General features: G+C 33.9%; 1 protein-coding gene and 1 long non-coding RNA gene across 2 annotated transcripts in view; one reads left to right on the plus strand and one right to left on the minus strand.

Moving 5' to 3' along the window:
- Positions 1–21,575, plus strand: part of LOC150110336 (macrophage mannose receptor 1-like) — a 117,340-nt gene that overhangs the window by 32,154 nt on the left and 63,611 nt on the right. Inside the window, exons 11-14 of the mRNA XM_090398956.1 lie at positions 410–448; positions 6,673–6,842; positions 9,439–9,613; positions 19,475–19,609. Of these exons, the coding sequence (XP_090255082.1) occupies positions 410–448; positions 6,673–6,842; positions 9,439–9,613; positions 19,475–19,609 (519 nt within the window). The remainder of the gene's footprint in view (positions 1–409; positions 449–6,672; positions 6,843–9,438; positions 9,614–19,474; positions 19,610–21,575) is intronic.
- LOC150110337 (uncharacterized) overlaps positions 1–21,575 on the minus strand; it is a 108,833-nt gene that overhangs the window by 9,689 nt on the left and 77,569 nt on the right. The gene's annotated exons all lie outside the window — the stretch shown is intronic.

Consider the following 21,575-nt stretch of genomic DNA (forward strand, 5'->3'; position numbering starts at 1 on the left):
CACCTATTCATCTGACTTACGAAAATATTACGAAACGGGACAAGTTATTAAGATTTGACTTGAATAATGTTTTATCGTAACCAGCATTCGAGTATTAATGGAAGTTTATGTTAAGAGAACATCATTTTGGAAGGGTATTTTTCCTCCCAAATTTTGGGATGAAAACAGTCTTCCAAAACAGGTTTAATCACTCTGGGTTATCCTCTGTGTCCATGTTGTGTTTTTTCAGATCATCGAAATATTATCTTGGAAGCGGTTACACTTTTTGGATTGTTTTTTTATCGAAATAAAATCGGAAACTTTTGTTTTACATGCAGTACTATAACAAACAATATGAGAATGCTCTGAATTACAATTTTTATTTTCTTTATCCTGAGTACAATTTTCTCTTTGTTAATGTTTTCTATAGCTCCAACTTTTAAAACGGACCAAGTTACTGTGGAACCAAGTAAGTTCTTCATTTCTGCTTTTTTTCTTTTTATAACAACAAGAAGTATATTTGGTTCTATTATTATAACAAAATATGATAAAAATGGTTTACGTGGATAAATGCTAAAACACAAACTGATGTACATGTAACTCAAGTATAGTTTTGAGGAGATCGCTGTAAAAGCACAATCTCTGCAGCTCTCCTTTCAATTTAATGTGAGTTAATGTCTCATGAGATACACGTTGTCCTCCAGGAAACTGAGCTATTCATCAGAACAGCTAATAGAACAGTCTCAAATAATATATAATATATTGTCCCTCCATACCTTAATATTGCGTGACCCCAATCCAAAAGAGTGAGACTGAAGGCTTTTTGTTTTTCATTTTTTTCACGTCTAAATTCACAAACCCAGAAATCAAAGAACGAAGGAACCAATCAGTAACAATGTCTGAGGCTTGCAAAAAATCTCCAGATAATTCAGACAAAATGGGCGGAAAAGCGATTAACTAGACAATTAGACAAAGTGGTCATTTCTGGAAACTGCGTATTAAAACTATGCTGAGAGCAGTTTCTGATAACAGAAGGAATTCAACAAGGGGTTCGTTTCTAAGTGACAAAATGTTACCATTGACTCCTAATAATTAGATATATTTTGGCGAGATTCATGCACATTTGTATAGATTTGGAATAGTCTAGTAGCAGGCTATTCACTAACTGCAGTTAACAAGCAGACTTTCTGACATGCAAGAAGACTGGAGTGATCAATAACCCTGCCCCATCTCTACATCGGACATAGTCAAACGTTTCTGTTCAATTATACTTGAAAATCAAATGACCCCGATTTGATAATACTTTTGACATTCGAGAAACATGATATGGGCCCTAATTACTCTGACACTAGAAACGAATTTTTACTAGTCTTTCCAAAGTTTTTATAAATACTGCTACAAAGCTATTCTGTCCTTTGAGGATTAAATAAGGAGAAAACATTCCCGTAATCTTATTTTAGCTTATTCAGGCTCATCACGTTTTTGCACCACTCGATAAATATTATAGTATAATTCCATTGCACCCCCCCTCCAAATTTCTGTTTTATAGCTCACTGTGCTAATGGGAAATGTTATCCCAAAAGAGAAGAGTGAAGTATGTCGAGAGTGCATTTTCGCGGTAAGGCTAACACCCTCCCAGACGTGTTCGTCGTCCCACTATGGTTCGTTGAGTATCAGTAGACAAAAAGCGAGAAGATTTTTTAAGCGGATAATTTTCCATCCTATTTGTGAGATATATTGCTTAGAAAGAAGCCAATGGATGTCCTGATTGGCAAGGTGCATCGTGCCATGTAACGGGTCATGTGTTTCCAGCCAGTATAAATGGAAGGAATGTGATGCTCTCAAATCTGTGCAACTGTCTCTTGCTGAAATGGCTTCAAGAAGAGAATTGAGGGAGTTTCGAAGAGGTGTTGCGATAGGTGCCATATTTTAGGCCTATCTGTTCGGCAAACTGTTGAAAAATTAGGCCATTCCAGGTCAACAATCGTTGATACCGCACCAGATGGAAGAGCAGGGACTCAACTGCAAGTACTACCTGCAGTGGACGACCCACCACACTCACCAAACATGACTGCAGGTTGCTTCGAAGGACAATATCTAAAAACCACCACTCTTCAATCGACGTGTTAAATTCGGAATTCTGGGCCTCAACTAGAACAAGAATGTGTACAAAATCATTCAGAACTGAGGCGCAAAGCAGGAGTTTTCATGATAGGACGCAATATGCAATTCCACACATTATCCAAACATACAGGGTCGTTCCGAGTAGCACAAAGAGCGTGTACAAAGGGACGCGGAAACTGGGAAAGCTGAGTTATGGAACAACGAATCGAGCAGATAGACGGGCGGGGATGCCCAGTGAACATCTCTTACTGCAGTGCATAACCCTATCTATGAGGTACAGTAGTGGCGGTGTGATGGTAAGGTGCTGTGTTTCCTGGTTTGGCTTCGACCTCTGTTTGTGATGCCACGAACATTGACATCAGAGAGGTATCTAAGGATTCTAGACAATGCAATGCTTCTTCCTAATTTGTAGCGTGACTATCCTCCACGGATCCTTAATGTCAACCCTATTGAGCATCTGTGCGATGAACTGTGGCGTCGGCTGAGATCAAGGAATGTCCGCCTCACAACATTCTGTACTTCATTACATGCCTACAGAAAGAATGGTCCAAAATTCACATTTATCATTTATCTATCGTACGCTTTCGGAAAGTACGTTTCGTAGAATGTTTGCTGTCATCCCAGCGAAAAGTGGTCTTACATCTTATTAAGGTGGGCACTATGGCTGTTTGTCACACTATGGTGTCCGCTGACGTCTTTCCAAGCTATGTATATAGCAGTGAAATTGGGTTCCGGTTGAACTACCCTAGAAAATTACAATTCAATAAAAATATGGATGAACATGGTCACCCATGACAGAAATTTAATGGACTGAAGATGGCGAACTCTACCTGAATATTGGGACAGGTTTATTACCGTAAAAAGTAAGAAACGGTTAGTAAACTATATTATTGAGAGCTACGTATATGGATAAAGAATATTAAATGTCAGACTAGAAAAAAGAAAGAAATAAAAAAAAAATATCTTAGAAGAATTAATGCAGGTGAATATAATACAATTCTTCTCTCCAGTTATTTCGCACCATTCCCATTTTTTTTTTAGCGACACAGGATTTAATTCTCAGAATCATGTTATTTGGCTTCTTTGAAACCTTCTTAGTGTTGTGATAAGATGGTTAATGTTATGTGCATAATAAATTATGCCTGTTAATTTTCTTCTGGCCTTCTCGTCTGTTTAGCGAGATGAGAAATCTTTTTTTCGAAAAGGAAAACATTGTAACTTTTTTTGGCAAACTTATCTTCATTTGCCAAGCCCTAATTCACCTGGAACTTTCAAAACAGAGGGCATCGTCGAAAGGTTCTAGGCTGAGAAGGCTATAATGTCATACCAAAAATGAAGAAATAGAAGAATTCTATTGCCCTTTATAGAATTATCATTGGAGTTTTAATAGTCTCCTCACTTTTAGGAGGAATAATTTACTTCTTGTCGGCTAATATTTAGCGTTTCTCTTGTTCGTAGTATAAGAGTCTGGTAATCTATATCTGTTATGGTCCACAACACATAAGATAACATTTACAGCCAATTTTGTATTTTTTGGAATTCAGTAAAGAAGATCACATTTTTAAATTATACATATTGTGAACTTGACTCAGAATATTCTAAAGAAATTCAGAATAGGTATACTTTAAAATGTGATCTTCTTTATTGAATTCCAACAAATACAAAAATGGCCTAAATATCATCTTATGATGTTATGGAACATGACAGATAATGGTGCTTGTTATACTAAGAACAAGAGAAACACTAAGTATTAACCGGCAAGAAATAAATTATTCATCTAAAATCATAATACTCAATGATCTTTCATTTGAAGAAAGCATTCAAATTAACATATAGTTCAATGACTCATTCAAAAATAAGAAATTGTTAGAACGATATTCATGAATTCACACTTTTTTAGAAAGTTATGATAGTGCTCTAAAAATGAGATGATGAATTTGATAATGAAAAATGGAAATTAAAATAACCTTACTTTTTTGAATCATTTCCGCAAACGAGAGAAAGTAACGCATAAAGTAAATAAATCCTGTGTGGGCAGGAGTCAATAGCAAGTAATCTCTTGTTATTCCTGATGACAGTATGCAGTCTTTGATGAAGAAATACTCAATGGGAAAAGTTGTTCCACAGAACCAAGGTTTATTTGAAATTAAGGGTGTAATGGAGACTTCTTCTGGTCAACAGATTCCATCGAAATATGTGTAAAAGGAAAACAGTCCCAAAATTTGAACACCTATGACCGAGTGACTGAAGAAAATCTGGGAGAGAGAGAGAGAGAGAGAGAGAGAGAGAGAGAGAAAGTGGTAGTCAATCCACCTAGTCACTTTCTTCTGAACAGAGTCAAGAATATTCAGACAGATTTCAAGTACATCACCCAATGTTAGAGCATATTCTGGGGTTGGGATATTTGGAATTTGTAAAAAATGAATGGACAGATAAAACGTGAACGCCTTGGATGAAAAGAAAAAAAAAGGTGCCAAGTTTTTTTGGAAACTGAGAATACTGTAAAAGTGATGTCCTTGTGCCAGAAAAGATTTGGAATAAATATCAGTGCCCGAATAGAAATACTATCTGTGCTGTTCCGCATTATCAAGGGTGAGAGGAAAATGTAAAGTCATTTTATCTTTTCAGTCATTTAACAGCTTTTATAACGGAACAGTAGATGAAGTGTTTTCTAAATTTATCCGTTTCAAAGTCGGAATGACCCCTCTTGATGGTGGTTTTGCAACTGCTATGGCTTCTTGGATATGGTTACCACTTGGTATTGTTGTAGTTCAAACTATACAAGATTATGATTGGCTGAGAGAAGGATGGAATACAGATGAAATTTGGATGAGAGTATGATTTGAATAACCATGAATACTGGTCACCACAACAGTGTACATGGAAGGAGAACTAGTTGAGAAAAATCCAGGTAGCTGGCTAATCAGGGAGGAGTGAGGAATTCTGAATGGGAGATGGACTATTCGCTTTAGGACATTACTTACAGAAATACCTCCGCTTCTCTGCAGCCTTGAACAGTGAAACTGGAAAAATGGAGCCAGCTAGGGTTGTGAACATTAAAATTGCCAAGAAAGATAACTTTGCTGTTAAGGAATTGGGATGGTGTGAAACGAAGCTTGAAGAATAACATGTCAACGAGTTTAGAATGATTTCCAGAATTGAGGGAACAGTAGAAACAGCATTAGATGATGAGGGAAGAAATTCGTAAGACACAGAGCGTCACGAACACGTAATGCAAGATTGACTATATTCTTTTACGATTATTGGATTTCATGAAACCATAAATAACATCCATGTTGGAGATTTAATATTTTGATTTGTATTTCGGAGGTATAATGTGTGCTATGGTTGTTTCCGTAGAGATTTGGAATTTATTCAAAAACATTGTCAGATTTGGAACTCTTCAGGTGATAGGGCGTATCATAAAATATGCTGGTGTTCACACCAAACAAATATGTGAAAGAAATATGTATGAATTATTTTTTATCTTTTTTGTTTGTTTTTGTTTCTGGTGATTTTTTGAGGCCGGTTTATTTTTTATTTTTAACTAGAGTCACACTATACTTAATTACGTTTACTTTCAAGTTAATTTATTCATGTTTAAGAGAAAATGAGCAGGTAACATACTTTGAGAGGATATGGACTTTTAGACATATCCCCAATAAAGATGGTATCCAGTTTTCCTGCCATAAAGACATAACCATTCATATATCATTACTGTCTACTTCTAGACACAATTTGGCAAAGTTGACGGTAACGAGATTATTTATACTAGCTGATCAGGAAGCCAGATAAATATTTTGCAATCTAGTTTGGAACCGTACGCTATCTGGGAGCCAGCCTATGCAACTGCTATGCCCTTGCAGATGGACGATGTCCTGGACGTTCCGGTATCTTTGACAATCAGTTACGGAGTATGACGTATCCTGGGTGTTGGAAATTTAGGAGTAACAGAAATTGGAATCCCTGCTCTGAGAACAAAACATTACAACAGCCATCAGGATTCTTATAAGTAAGGTGGTGTTATTTAATTTTCTGATTAGAGGAAATGCCAACTTAACCTGCTAGTTATTCCATGACCAGGTGAGTTATTTTGTGACTGATAAATCTAGTTAGCATCTCCTCTAACTAAAGAAGATATCCCTTTTATTGCGGGAATATAGCCGGTATCACCAGATTGCCTTCGGTGGAACAAGTTACACTTCGATAAGACGAGGTGGATTACAACGGGATAGGCTGCATTTATGCTTCAATGGCCCAGGAATGTAATCAGAATTTCGTTTTGCTGTCAAAGTAAAATGCTAAAGCACTTGTGCTGCTTTATATCCAGTTTTAAGCCATATTTTGAATTTGAAATTCTTTATAATTTAACTTGTTCTAAATATTTTCATTATTATAATTAAAACATAATCATAATAAAATAAAAAAATTATTATAATCTTAAAAATTATTAAAACAATATCAGAATATCATGAATGTAATCAACAGAAGATTTTTTTTATTCTGGAATGAATGATTCTTCTAGGTCTTCACTGATTATAAAAATTTCATTTATGGAATCGTTTTCAGTTCCAAGATGTAATATTACTGGCTCCGAATGGTATTTCTTTGATGGAGTATGCTACAGTCTCGAACTGACAAAGTACTCGTGGCATGATGCTAAAGAATACTGTGAAAGCTTAAACGCATCTATTACATCCATTCACTCAGAACAGGAGGCATGGTTCCTCTTACAACTGGTAAGGGACATTTTTCATCTTAATTGTCCAAGCATACTGGTATTTAATAAATAATAGTAATAATGATTAAGAGGATTTCCTCCTAATCTGCGGTTACAGCCAGGCCTTTGTATATACTAAGAATCTTGCCTTTCCAATGGTCAGCAATAGAGAAGTACGAAAAGTGCAAAAATGATGCAATATAGAAATTGTTGGCTCCGAGTAGGCCGCTATAGAAACCACACCGAAATCCGAATCGTCGATGATCTCGTTTCATAAAAGCTCTAAAATCTCTTAAGAGCTCTTAGGAGAAGGGAAAAGAGCTCTGCAAATGGAAATGGCATGGTACTGATTTCAATACTGGATCTTACGAGTACATATAATGCACTCCTCCGTGTACTAGTTTTGGATTCCATGCTATCACTGAACGCATTATACTTTCCTCACTTTCAGTAATCTTAACGTTGTCTCCCTCTTTTATATTCTGTTGCAGTAAGTAAACAGTGATAACCTCACACTGATCGTGATGAAGACGAGTGTATATTCGATAATCTTGAGATCGATGACACGAAAAACCTGTTGATGAAGACTACGTGCTTCGTATACATTTCCATTTGTACGTAAATAGTTAACTCTCTTTCAAACGATAAATATTTTCATTTTTTTAAAATTTAATTAATTTCTTTTAAATAATAAGCATTATTTCAAATTCCAATATTTCCTTCAAAGAGTGTTATGTTACCGCTGTTGCGCATTTAGAGAACGTACTTGTGAGTTATGCGTGTTTCGTGAACAATGAACGTATCGTCAAGGCTTATTGCTGTACTTTTCCATGCCTTGCCCATAATCTTTAGATTTGCTTTCAATTTTGGTACCAAAATTTTAGCTCTGCTTATAGCCTAAATTATGCATCTTATTGCTCCTTAGGTACGGGAAAATTCCAACTTCATCCAACTCATGTCCAACGTTTATTTATCTCTTTATCCTTATCTCTACGAATTTCTTTGTTTCAGTTTTCTTTTTCAAAGTTCATTATCAAACCATATCATTAATTTAAGAACTGTTCCTTCTACTGCTTCTTTATCATCTTCAATAACGATTGTGTCATGGGCAAAACTTAAAATATTGATTGCTATATCTTGAATTTTCAAAAACCTAGTAAAGAAGCATATTATTTCGACACAGCAGTCCTCTGCGTTTTCATTGATATATTCTGTGGAAGGCTTCATGAAAGTCAACAAAAAATAATAATAAATAAATAAATAAATAAATAAAAAATATATATAGCATTTAGTCAGTGGAATGAACTTCATATTTTCAACGAAATGCGTGTCCAGTAAATAAACGGTGAGAAGATGAAGAAAGAGCATTCAAATTAATATAATAAATATGTAAATGGATAAAATATAATCTCTCATTATAATAAAATTATAATGGATAAAAATATTTCTCCCAAAATATAATTATATTCACTGTTTCCAGTATTGTCAAATATTAAGATCCTTAATATTTGGTTAATAATTTTACATAAATTTCATTGTTATCCGATCATTCATTGAAACTATATTTTGATAAATATAGTATATACACTGGAGAAAGAGAGAATTCAGTAAATAATAATGGTATTCCCTTTGAAATATGCCACCTATTTAAATATTAAAACTGTTAAAATATGCAGAAGTAATGAAAAAATCAGTTTAATAGAGAACCTGAAGAACAAGTAAACTATTTCAGCTATCGAGGGGCCGATTTTGGTGAAGCTGGCAAATGAAATTTTAAAATAGAAAACAGAATAAGGAATGTTGGAGATCTAGTTGAGTAGATTTATATGGAATAAAAGAGAAATGAGACAAAACACCAAACCAGTAGTATACAAGATAGTATTCAGACCAGTTTTGATTTATGGATCTGAGAGTTGGGTTAGAAATAGGGAAAGCACTTGATAAAAGATAAGACACTACAGATATGAGATTTTGGGAAAAAGTAAGGAAAGAAGATATGACATTAATGATAAAATCATATTAAAACGAAGATATTAGAAAGAGACTCGACATTTTTAGCATTCATGAATATCTGAAGAGAAGTAATCTAAGGTGGTATGGCCACTTGAAGAGAATGAGTGAGAAAAGGTAAGGTTAGTAGAACAATCTTTCATCATGCGAGGATGGCATTAAGAAGGAAGACTCGATGGGATAGTTCAGTCAGAAGTGTCGTCGTATTAAACTAAAATGTTAAATACAATAATATTTGATTACTAATAATTAATACACTAATTAGTGGAAAATATTTGATAGGAAATTAATAATGATGTAAACTGGATCATGTAATGCTCTCATAGTAGCGTGACCACCCGCTTTGTGGGTGCATATCAGGAAATTGATGGCTACGAAATATCAGCTCTTACCTTAATGTCTCTTTTTGTTTCTGGTTGAGGCCTTTACGAATTTTAAGTTAAAAATCTTTCAAATTTTCCAAACAAGATTATAAATCGGTCAGGCTAGAACAATAACTCGCTTAGCGGAATAATGTCTGTGGATATTTGATGTATTTTACTGTTCCTGCTGCAACTGTTTTAATTTAAATTTACATTTAAACTGCTTAAATGAATTTCTTCCAGCTCTCTGATAAAATACTTGATCCAGATATTCTGTGGATTGGTCTAAATGCAAACGGAGTCTATGCAGCTTTCGAATGGAGTGACAGCTCATTGGTCGACTTTGAGAAGTGGGACAGGAATCAGCCGGAAAAGAAGCCCAACCAAGAACGCTGCACAACTATGGGCATCCGGTCGGGTAAGCAAATCTTGATTGATGTGTTGCTGTAATGACGTAATTTTATGTGACCAGATGTACAGCATTATGCTGTATTGTACAGCATTTACCTACAGCAAAACGTACAGAATTTGAAATATTTTGTTCACCTTAACAGAAAGAGTAAACTACAAACATACATTAGTTGTTTATTCTGAGGAACATTTTCATATAAAATTATTTTTTGTTTATATGCCAAACTTTTAAAGTTCGACAAAATTAAATTCGTCAATCAATGTAATCTACATTGATGTAATACCAACGTTTTATGTTTTGTTTTTACTACCATAATTTACATAGCGTATGTTTAATGCATTTAATTTAATTTGTATTCTTTTGTAAAATTATTACCTATTTTGACTGTGCAATTCACAACCATCTGTAACAAATTATAACTGGGATAAATATAAGCGTTATTTATTATTATTATTATTATTATTATTATTATTATTATTATTATTATTATTATCATAAAACAAAGTTTAGATATGATATCTGTTGCTTTTAAATTTCATTCATAAAATAAACAATTACGCATGACAGCAAAAGCTGTATTTTTACTTTTTTTAATAAAGGTAATTTAAGTTATTGTAGTTTGAAGTCTTTCAGTACTTCACTCATGTCGGTACAAAATCGACTGTGGAGCAAAGGAAACCACGAAACGATATATTGACCACGGTTATAGTAATGGTAATTTAAAGAATGATATTTTGTTGTATGTTTTAAAATCAAAGTTTTACCTGTAGACATAGTATTATAATTGTTGTTTTTGATATCATAGATCCCAGGTATTCGCAGAAGTGATACTTTGCTATATCTTTTTTCATATGTTTAAAAATTGGAAAGTTTATAATTATTTTAAAATATTTAAATATGTTTTAATAATCAGGGTTAAACCATTTTAGTAAAAAGAAAACGAAAGGATTGCAAACTGAAAGATAATTTGAAAAAACAGTATCCCTTTATGAAGGAGCATGAACAGGAGAGATATGTGTCATGTATAATCTGTTTGGGAAAATTTTTTGTGACCTCTGGAGCAAAGCGCGATATCACAAGTCATTTAGCTTCTGATAAGCATACGAAAGCTCTACAGGCAGCTTCTTCATCTGTATAGATGACCAATTTTCTCCGTCAAACTGAATTTGGGTTGAAAGAAAGAGAATTATCGATTACAGAGGCTGTGTTTTCTTTCCATACCATATATCACAATCAAACGTTTAGATCCATGGACTGTACATCCAAACCGATCCGCAAATTATTCGATAGAAAATGCACATGTGCAAGGACAAAAGCAGAAGCTATCATCAAGAATGTATTAGCACCACACGCATTGAAAAGGCTTGGTAAGGAATTACAAAATACAAAATTTAAATCTGTGTTTTCTGATGCATCAAACCTTAAAGATATAAAACGTTTTCCTACTATCATTCGTTATTTTGATTCAAAAAGTGGTGTGAAGAATAAGATTATTGATTTTGCGTCCGTACCTGGGGAAACTACAGAGCTTATCAGCAATTCCATCTTAACTCTTCTTGAAAAAAATAATTTATCTAAGAAGGTTGTTGCATATTGTGCTGATAATGCAAATACCAAGTTTGGTGGTGTAGCTAGAAAGGGTATTAACAATGTCTTCGCTATACTGAAGAGACGTTTAGAGCAAAATATTATTGGAGTAGGTTGAGCAGCTCATACAGTTCACAGTGCCATTCAAACTGCTGCTGATCTTTTACCATTAGACATAGAGTCTATTGTAACAAACATTTATAGCGCCATTTTTACATTTTCACTGTCAGAGTAGAATCTTTGAAAGAACTCTGTGAAGAAACAGAAGTTGAATATCAGAAAATACTAGGCTACAGTAAAACTAGATGGCTAGCTTTAATGCCTGTGATTGAGAGGGTACAGAAATTATATAGTCCATTGAAGTCATATTTCTTATCCCTTGATAAGTGTCCAAGAATAACTGAACACTTTTTCAATGATAATACCTCTCAGTTATGGTTAACATTTCTTCATAGTCAGGCATCAGTATTTGAGGCAGTAGTCAGAAACATTGAAGGAAATGATTGTACAATAACGGAAGTCTCAGAGAAATTTGATATGCTAAAAGCAAAATACAGAGAATGTCTCGAATCAAACTACGTTCCTATTGGCATAAGAATAGATTTAAGAATTTTAGAAAATGAGGGAAGCATAAAGAAAATTTGTTTATTTCTCATGTTAAAACTTTTACAGTAACTGTTTGAAATATTGGATATGTGGTCATCCCAGTTCCTGGAAATTAAGACATTTACATGGGTGAACCTTAAAAGTAGGATATCAGGGCATAATTTTGAGGCATCGTTGGAGTATATAGATTCAACTGTTGGAAAAAATCATGAAATATATGAAAATTACCTTTTGATGAGGTTTCTTGTTTACGGAAGTATAATTGATTCAAAAATTAAAGAATAGAAGGAGAAAAAAACTCCTACTGGAGATAGATGGGTTGAGATATTTGCGTTTTTTGAGAAACACAAAGTTTTTTGAGAAACAAAAAAAATTTTGATAAACTAAAAACAAAAACGTTGAGCGTTTTATATTACCATAAGTGCCTTATGGCAATATAAAAAAAGTGTAATTGGCCCTTTGTTTACTTGGGACAAAATGCTGTTACATAAAGAGTATTTTCAGTTGTGAATAAATTGTGGCCTGCAGAGAAACACAACCAAATCTTGCGACAATAAAGGCTATTCTTATTGTGAAATATAATATGGTTGATTCCTGTAAAGATTTTATGAGTGAAATATCAGAGGATGATGAATTATTGAAAAGAATTCATTCTTTCGAAAAATATGTTTAAGTTATTCATTTGGAGAGTTTTAATAGATATTCATTGTATAATATAAATAAGTTTTGTGGTTTTGTGTGATATTTACTTTTGCATATATTATTAAGAATTTAAATAAAAGTTGCATTTAATAAATATCTATTCATTGTATAAATAAAAGATGTTTTTTTGTGATATTTACTTTTGCATCCATTATTGAGAGTTTAAATAAAAATTTCTTGATAGTTTAGCAGTAACAATATTATTAATTAGTAATAGTATTGTTACTGCTAACCTATCAAGAAATTTTTATTTAAATTCTCAGTAACGGATGCAAAAGTAAATATCACAAAAAAACTTATTTATTTTATTTATTATACAATGAATATATATTTATTAAAAGCAACTTTTATTAAATACAGCAATTTTAGAATATATTTATATTGATAATCATGTTTACGATAATTAATGTACTCACCTAATCTTAGAATTTCGTGTTTTTGTTGTTAATTTCAATCAAGTAAGGACATTATATTCACACACACACACACACACACACACACACACACAAAGTTAGGACAACAAAGAGAAAAGTACACTGAAACAGTGCAAAAAATAACTACAATTATCTTAAGCATAATTATCTATATCAACTAAATCACACCGATGTACCCAGTGTTTTTTTGTACCGATGAGTAAATGTAATAATAATGTTTACATATATTTATGTAAATTGTATATATTATGTTACATATAGCACATATATTATGTTAAGCCTACATATATCAATGCTTTATAAGCTAATAATGAAATAAGCCAAAAATTCATCGTCGTCATCATCATCATCAAATTCCTGCCATGTCCTCTCAAGGGGTGTACAGAATATGACAATACTACATGAATAATTTACATCATTACTAATTTCCTATCTACAATTTTCCTCGAAATCAGTCTGTTACTTGCCAAGACTCGAACATTATCAGATATTATATTTCTATTGTCTAAGGTACTTTGTACAGTATCAGTCCACCTCTATCTTGGTCTTCCTCTGGGTCGTTTTCCTGCCAACCTTGCAGAGAACACTTATTTTGCTAATCATTCCTCGCCCACTCAATTTAAGTGATCATGCCACCTGAGATTAGCTCTACTAACGCATTCCTGCATGCTGACAATGTCAAGTTCTTTCCTAATATCCTCATTTTAATATGATATTGCCATTGATGCCATCTGTTCATGCCTCTAATCTTTCTCAGGACTCTCATATCTGCGGTCTCTAGTCTAGCCAAATGTTTTACTTCTGACCCAGCTCTCAGATCCATAAGTTAAAATTGGTTTGAACACAGTCTTGTATATATACAGCTAATTTAGTGTTCCGACTAATTTCTCTCTTATTCCATATCAATTTATTCAATTGACTTCCTACCATGCCAGCTTTGTTGATTCTGTTGTCTATTTCCATATTTAATTTACTATCTTCACTAAAAATCGTGCCACAGCAGCTGAAATGTTTTACTTGTTCCACAGGTTCTCCGTTCAAAACGCAGTTCACATTTTCAACGATTCTGCCTATTTTCATTGTTTTTGTCTTTTTATTGCTGACGTTCATACCATATCTATTACAACAGTTATTCAATTTAGTTAGGGAATCTTGGGGACTTGTAGCGAATTTATTTAGAAGTATAACATCGTCTGCATAAAGCAAAGAGCTGACATCTCCAATTTTGATATCATGTTTAATACCACTTTCCTTCATAATGTGATCCATATAGATAATGAATAACAGAGGGGATAATGTACATCCTTGTATCACAACAGATTTAATATTAAACCATCTTCCTGTACTTTCTTCAATTCTAACTGCCAACTTACAACTCAAATACAGACTAAGTATTGCTTGATATAATCTCGTATTGACAACATATAACTGTGGCGTATTGAACAGCTTTTCTCTTGGCACCTTGTCATATGCCTTTTCCAAATCGACAAAACTTAAATACAGATCTTTGTTATATTCCCAACTTTCTCAACTATTTGTCGTAAAGTGAAGATCTGATACTGACAGCCTCTATTTGGCCTGAATCCAGCTTGATCTACACCAAGCTTGTTCTAACACAATTCTTCTCAAACGTTTCTCAAGTATACTTGCATATATCTTACCAGGAACACTCCGTAACGAAATGCCTCTGTAATTCTCACGTTCAGTTTTATTTCCCTTTTTATATATGGGTAATATGAGAGCTTTACTCCAATTATCAAGAATTCCTCACTCTGTTCAGGTCTTCTGAACTATGCAGTGCAGCCACTGCAAGACTTTTATACCACCATACTTCAGAATTTCTTGTCGAATATCATCTACTCCTGCTGCCTTTCCACATTTCAGTCCTTTGATGACTTTTCCTACTTCAAGTATAGATATGTATTCCTGACTGTTTGCCTGTTTTTTACCACTGCGCTATCACTGCTTGTTTCATATAGCAATTTTTCGAAGTAATTACTCCATACTTCAAGGATATTTTTTTCTTTCGTTTCAATGTCACCTTTATCATATCCAACTCCTTTTAGATCACTCTTTCATCCATTTGTAAGCTTCTTCAACAACCTCCAAAATACCTTACCCCCTTTTTGACATTTAGTGTCTATGTTGTTGCCAAAGTCCTCCCATGACTTTTGTTTAGATAGTTTTACACAGTGTTTAGCTTTCTTAAATTTGTCTCTGTATTCTCTAAGAGCACAAGCTGACTTATTTGCCAGAACTTTTGATATGCTTTCTTCTTTTCCTTCACTGCCTCTTTAACTTCCTGTGTCCACCATGGAGTTCTAAGTTTTCTATCATTGCAGACAACCTCACCACATGCCTCTTTGACTGAATCAATCAGTGTTTTCTTCAAGGCTTGCCACTGAATTTCCAAGGTTTGGTTGCTGTTCTCAAACTCTTTCATTTTTTCTTGAATAATTTTTGTGTATTTTAGTCTACAATTCACATATGAGAGCTGCTCAACTTTTATTCACTTTAAAACTTTCTTACACGTTATTCTTTTCAATATGAAATTCAATTTTATCCTGCTCAAGACTAAATGGTGATCACTTCCAATTTCAAATCCTCTGTACAATCTGGTATCCTGCACCAGAGAGAAAACATCACTATGAACAATAACATAGTCAATGAGAGACTTTTATTATTTCTTGCCTCTTCTCTCCATGTGAATGTGTGCACATTTTTATGTTGGAACATGGTGTTAGTAATAACCAGTCCATGTCCTGAGCAGACATTCAACAGGTATTTGCCATTATTATTAGCTTTGCTCTTTTCTCCAAATTTTCCCAAAATATTTTTGTATGTCTGACAATCATTTCTTACTCTGCTATTTAGATCCCCAACAAGGACCAACTTTTCCCTTTTCATTGTGTCAGTTGCTTTCTCGAAAGCACGAGAAATTCCTCCACTTCTACCTTAGTAGAACCTTCTGTGGGACCATAGGCAGAAATAAGTCTCATTGTCCAGTTCCCCATTCTCATATTTGCCCACATCACTCTACTGGAGACTACCTGACATTCAAGAAGATTAGCCTCGAATTTAGTGTTGAACACTATGGCTACTCCTTCTTTTCCTTGATTGCCATTGTCTGAATATAGCATTTTGTATTTTTTGCTCAGATAGATCTCACCAGTTTTTGTCTTTTTTGTTTCCGTCACCCCAATCATGTCTATCTGGTACTTATCTAATTCCTCAGCTAGCTCCATTCAGGCTTCTTATGTTGATAGTACCGATCTTTAACTCTGGTGATGTTGATTTGAGGTGTGTTTTCAGATTTGTTCCAGTCGCTAACTTTTCGCTGTTCACTCTGGTTCCCTGACGAAAACAACGGGGGCCTTGTTTAGCCGGGCGACTCCCCCTACCCCCAGCCGGCATGAAATTTTTTCATGTTGTATCATCATTTTGTATTTTGGTTTAAGTCAATAAGAATAAAATTTGGTCGGCTAAATCCAAATTGGCAGCCCATCCTCGTTCGTTCATTATCCAGGTAGATACCCAACAGGGCGCACCCCGAGAAAGTGAGGATTGGACATTAGATCAGAAGCCCTGGTCGGTTCTCCGCATTCCTTTAAAAGGCTATGCGGAAGTCTCCGTTATATAGCTTTGACCCTTAAGCACCCCCTAAGTTGATAAGCCAAAACCTATAAACATATTATTATTCAGAATTAGCGGGATATTTCTTTGACAATCAGACATTTAATTACAATTTGAAAGAATTTCCAATTTAAAGTCTTAGTATACACGTTCATGAAAGCAAATCAGTAGCCCAATTTATACAACAAAGATGCTTAGTTTCCTGAGATACCAACGGAACACCTAAATGCAGCTTGGTGAAAGGTCCGCTATGATGATGCGAGTATGGGAAACTCCAACCGGCTTGTTTCAGAGTCAGGCATTTGAGGGAGTGGGGTTATGTCTGTAGATATGTGTATGTTGAGGGTGACGATTTCCTGTTCTGGGGGACGAACAGGAAATCGTCCCTACCTCGTGTATGAGACCGGCTAACTCACTTTTAGTCAAAAGAGACCAGATAAGTGTTCTTCACGTTTTCAACAGCAATCGAACCCAGGTCTTTCCGAATAAAGGGCTTCGTTTATACCTGCTGATGTATGAAGGCTCTTTCTCTTATCATACTCATGCTATTAAAGTTAAATTTCTCTAAATGAAAAATCCATTATTATTTTTATTATATAAAAAAAATCCTAGAAAAATAATTGTATGCACAACCAACAGTTCCCATTGTGAAAATTTTGCCAAATATCCAAATACGTTTGGATATTTGGCAAATCTTAGTGAAATATTATGTAGTAACCAATATCTAAATACCGATTTCGCAAAAATGAGGGAACCGTTATCTTGAATGCTTTCTGTAAGCAGTAACTGCATTCAGAATAAAAGCAAAAATTAATAAAACAAAAAAGCAGTTTCTTTTTGTACTGGCTATTGATCATTTTAAAACTTTTCTCACGAAAGAACATATGATTGCTTTAATGAAGCTAAGAGGAAAGTTGATTCAATGGAGAAATTGTGTAATTGGTATCTGCAATTTGTATCACAAAAATACCATATCCATATTAGAAAAACTCTAAACTACCGACCGAACAGTCAACTACTGTATATTAGTATTCAAATGACACATATGCTGATCATATTGATGCATAAAGAAGCATCCTTCCTTTTCACATTTGTCGTCCGTAGACGCCGTATGTTAATTCCCGTATCTCACTTGGTTTTGGTAGTGAAGCCTTCTGCTAGAAGAAGTGGTAGACCAGCAGATGCCCTTTCCGCACAGAGATAGTAGGACAGTCACATACCTTCATGGTCATGGCGCGATTCGAACCTGCAGCTTTTTGGCCAACCCGGAGCATCAGTAACTTTAAACTTTAAATAAACAATAACTTCATCTGTGATTGAGATTGAAATAACTCTGTGAGATTAAAAAGCAATAATTTTCAATAAATGACTTCGATACATTCTTATGAGGAATGCCAATATTTTGTAGAGACGCTAAAAGTGATCACTGTATTCGTGCTTTAAAAGTCGTTAAGTGAACTTACCTCTCCGTTTAAATCCTATGAAATAAAAAACTTTTATAATTTCTGCTACCTTCATATCAAAATTATAAATAACTTTCTTTCACTGCGAAAAGGTCTTTTGTTAGCGTTTAAAGACCAAATCTGTAACAAGTAATGGCAGCTCACTTTGGTTCGACTGGAGCGGGGGGGGGGGGGTCCTTTTATTTCCGAGCATGCTGGGAAGAGTAAAGAACATTAACCGGCGTCACCACTTTTAGTATTCGTCTCTTCGGAAGAGACAAAAAATGAACCTGAAGAGTAGAACTGTGGAGTTTCTTTGTTTGCGATTGTGAAAATTAAAATGAAATGCTGAAATGGAAGAGAAAAAAATCATTTAAAAAACAAATAAATCTGAATTTTCTTCTTTTTTTTCTTTTATTATTATTTTTCCATAGAGTATTTATTCAGCTGCAACTTGAAGGAAACGTCATGGCTTTTTAGTGCCATGTTGAAAATAGACCAGTAAAGTAATGACTTTGAACTTCATAGTCCTAAGTGAAAGTGATTTTAAGCTGGTAATATTATATAATTAAGAGATAAACCATTTAGAATCGAAGGAGTAATTTAATAATGATGCAATAACAGGACTGAATGCACAAGAAGCATAGCAAAAATAATCTTCCAGAATAACATATTACTTTGCTAAGAGATGTAAAACAAACACCACTCCAGGTATATGAGACACGAACATTCATATCCATCAAGTAACAGTAACTAAAATAATACACATCGTAAAACAACTAGATAATTCAATGTTTATGGACTCATTGAACAAACTTTTCTGTGATAGAAAACATTAAACCATTTAGAATGCTGTGCGTCGGGCGACTCTTAGAATGCTTTTCCAGCTCAACATTCCGCAATAACAATGCCTCAGGCACCTTAATAATAATAATAATTCACACCATTATACATCACAATTTACAAAAAAATTAATTTTTCTTTTTTTATTTTTTTCTCGACTGGAAAAAATGCTCATTAATATTGAAACACTCAGCCTATCAAGATGATGAAACTAAATCTACATTATCATATATCAGATATGGATATGAAATATACACATTGTTGAACTTACTGGCTGAACACGCAACCAATTTCGAAGAGGAAAAAAAAAATCAAACTGATATTTCGATGCATCGTCATAAACACACTGTGTTCGTGGAAAACTGTACTTAGTAATTAATACTAATTTATTGAAATGTGTAGCTAGTTGTTATTCGTCTTAATGTTATTTGAACAAGCAAGTTCTTTAACTAGATAATACTCTTAGTAATATATTCGTAATTTAAACATTGGCTTCGAAATAATGTAAGGTAAAAAATGTAATATATTCAATCAGCATTCTAACTGAATATATTTTTAACAACATAAAATGTAATAGCTTTGTGTGATAATAAACTTTTTTTATTTTTTTTTTATTCTAGGAATGTGGCATGTGGACAAATGCAGTAAGAAACTTGCAGTAATATGTAAGCAGCAGAAATCGCCCACCACATTAATAAACAATTTCTCAACTGTTCCTTCACCTGGATACTGTCCATCTTCGTGGCAGGCTTTCGGTAAGTATATTATTAAACCATTTCAGTCATATATTAAATATGACATTATCAGGTATTACCACTGTACTAGCATACGAGAATAAAATAAAACATCGAACGGATTATTATGCTAAAATTATGACACTTTTCAATAGTATTATGATGTAGAGATTTCAGTATTTGTCCTGAAACTGCCATTTGACAGAAAGCTGGGTAATGACGGGTTCTCACAGAATAACGATTAAACGTATACAATGGTCTAGAGTCTAGACTCTAGAGCAGTGGTTCTTTAGAGCAGCGTAAACCAGGGCTGTTAAATAAGCGTTAGGAAAATAGCAGATAAAGCTTATAAAAGTAGTGGATTCTGCTAAAAATAGCCCAAATTAATTCTTTTCAATGTAGAAAATTCAGAAAATATAGTGGCCCAATTGTTTATCTTTCAATGTAAAAATTCTAAAAAATAAGTAGCGAATAAATTTGAACAATTTACCAAATACAGTATACAGTAAATAGGGATGCTAGATTAAATGTTGAATTTTTGCTTTTATTATATTAGTAGTATTAATATCGCTTACCTCCCCCCTCCCCCTCCAGTGTTCACAGCGCCCACAGGGGAGGCGTTACGGCTCAGATTAAGAACCACTGGTCTAGACTTTCTTGCATTCAGGAATGGCTTTTGTGTGTTTAATACCGATTGGTAGCTATTGATATGTTTCAGAATGAAACACAAACAGAACATGATCATTTTTAGTGATGTCGGCCATTTACTTCTCATTTATAATTTCATATGTGATGGTTTATGCCACACCTAGTCAAAATTTACTGTTTAAGAGAAATTGGTAACTTAGTCAATCTTCTTGTGAAATGCAGTTTTCTTTATTTTCAAACTTTTACTACTGTTATAAATATGGTTTTATTTATTACATGCGAAATAAAGAGCTATGAAACAAAATAAGTAGTATCCTTTCGTAATGTAATCGATGAAGTCATTTCGTAAATTTCCTGTTGATAAAGAGATAATGATAACTAATATTTACAGCGTCACTAAAATCGCTCAAACTTCAAACTTCACATCTCTAAGTCTGCACTAACCATCCGAATAGAATGCCTCCTAATGAACTCCAGAGCCAACCATTCATATCTTTAATTTTTATAAGAACTTTTATATCCGTGGTGTCTTGAATTTGGTCGAATGGGACCGAGCGATGGCTTATTTATAAGCCATCGCTTAATGGATTGGTCCGAAAACTATCTTATTTTATAGTTCTTGGCTAATTTATCTCTTATTCCAGATACATGCTTTCAAATGACATCTCATCGCAACGAATCTACGTATGGTTACATATTTTCGTATTTAATTTGCATCTTCAATGAAAATAACGTCTGAATAGCTGAAATATTTTACTTGTTCTATGAGTTCTTCCTTGAGAATATAGTTGTTGTTATTGTTTCCAGGCTCCTACCTGTTGTCATAGTCTTGTTATTAAGATAGTGATGTCTATCTGTTACAGTTAGCAATTCAGATGGCTGTAAGAGTTCCGTCACTTTCTTTCATAATGTATAGTAATTCGTATACATGGATAACAGTGGAGATCCGGCCAACTGACATGTTCTTTTTCACGAAACTATCATTCTGTACCTCGTTCACTTCAAACCTCAGAAATATAAATTATACAGCTGTATAGGTTGTACAGCTCAACTCTGAACACTTCCAATTTAAACCATATAATAAAATTCTATGATTTCTACACTATTTGTCTTCAAGTAAAATATGATGTCAAAGAATTTCACCAGAATTCAGATGTTCCTTTGAAGTCATCTTCCCAGGTATTCTTATACAAAATAATAATTAGCGAAACTTTATGCACATTTCAATATTTCGGAGGTTTTTTTATATTTTTGAAGTTTTTCAATATTTCGGAGGTTTTTTTATATTTTTGAAGTTTTTCAATATTTCTATATTTTTGAAGTGTAGTTTCACTTCCTT

The sequence above is a fragment of the Typopeltis vanoorti genome, chromosome 1 (genome assembly GCF_054136105.1).
Source record: "Typopeltis vanoorti isolate ZY-2024b chromosome 1, IOZ_Tvanoo_1.0, whole genome shotgun sequence".
Classification (NCBI taxonomy): domain Eukaryota; kingdom Metazoa; phylum Arthropoda; class Arachnida; order Uropygi; family Thelyphonidae; genus Typopeltis; species Typopeltis vanoorti.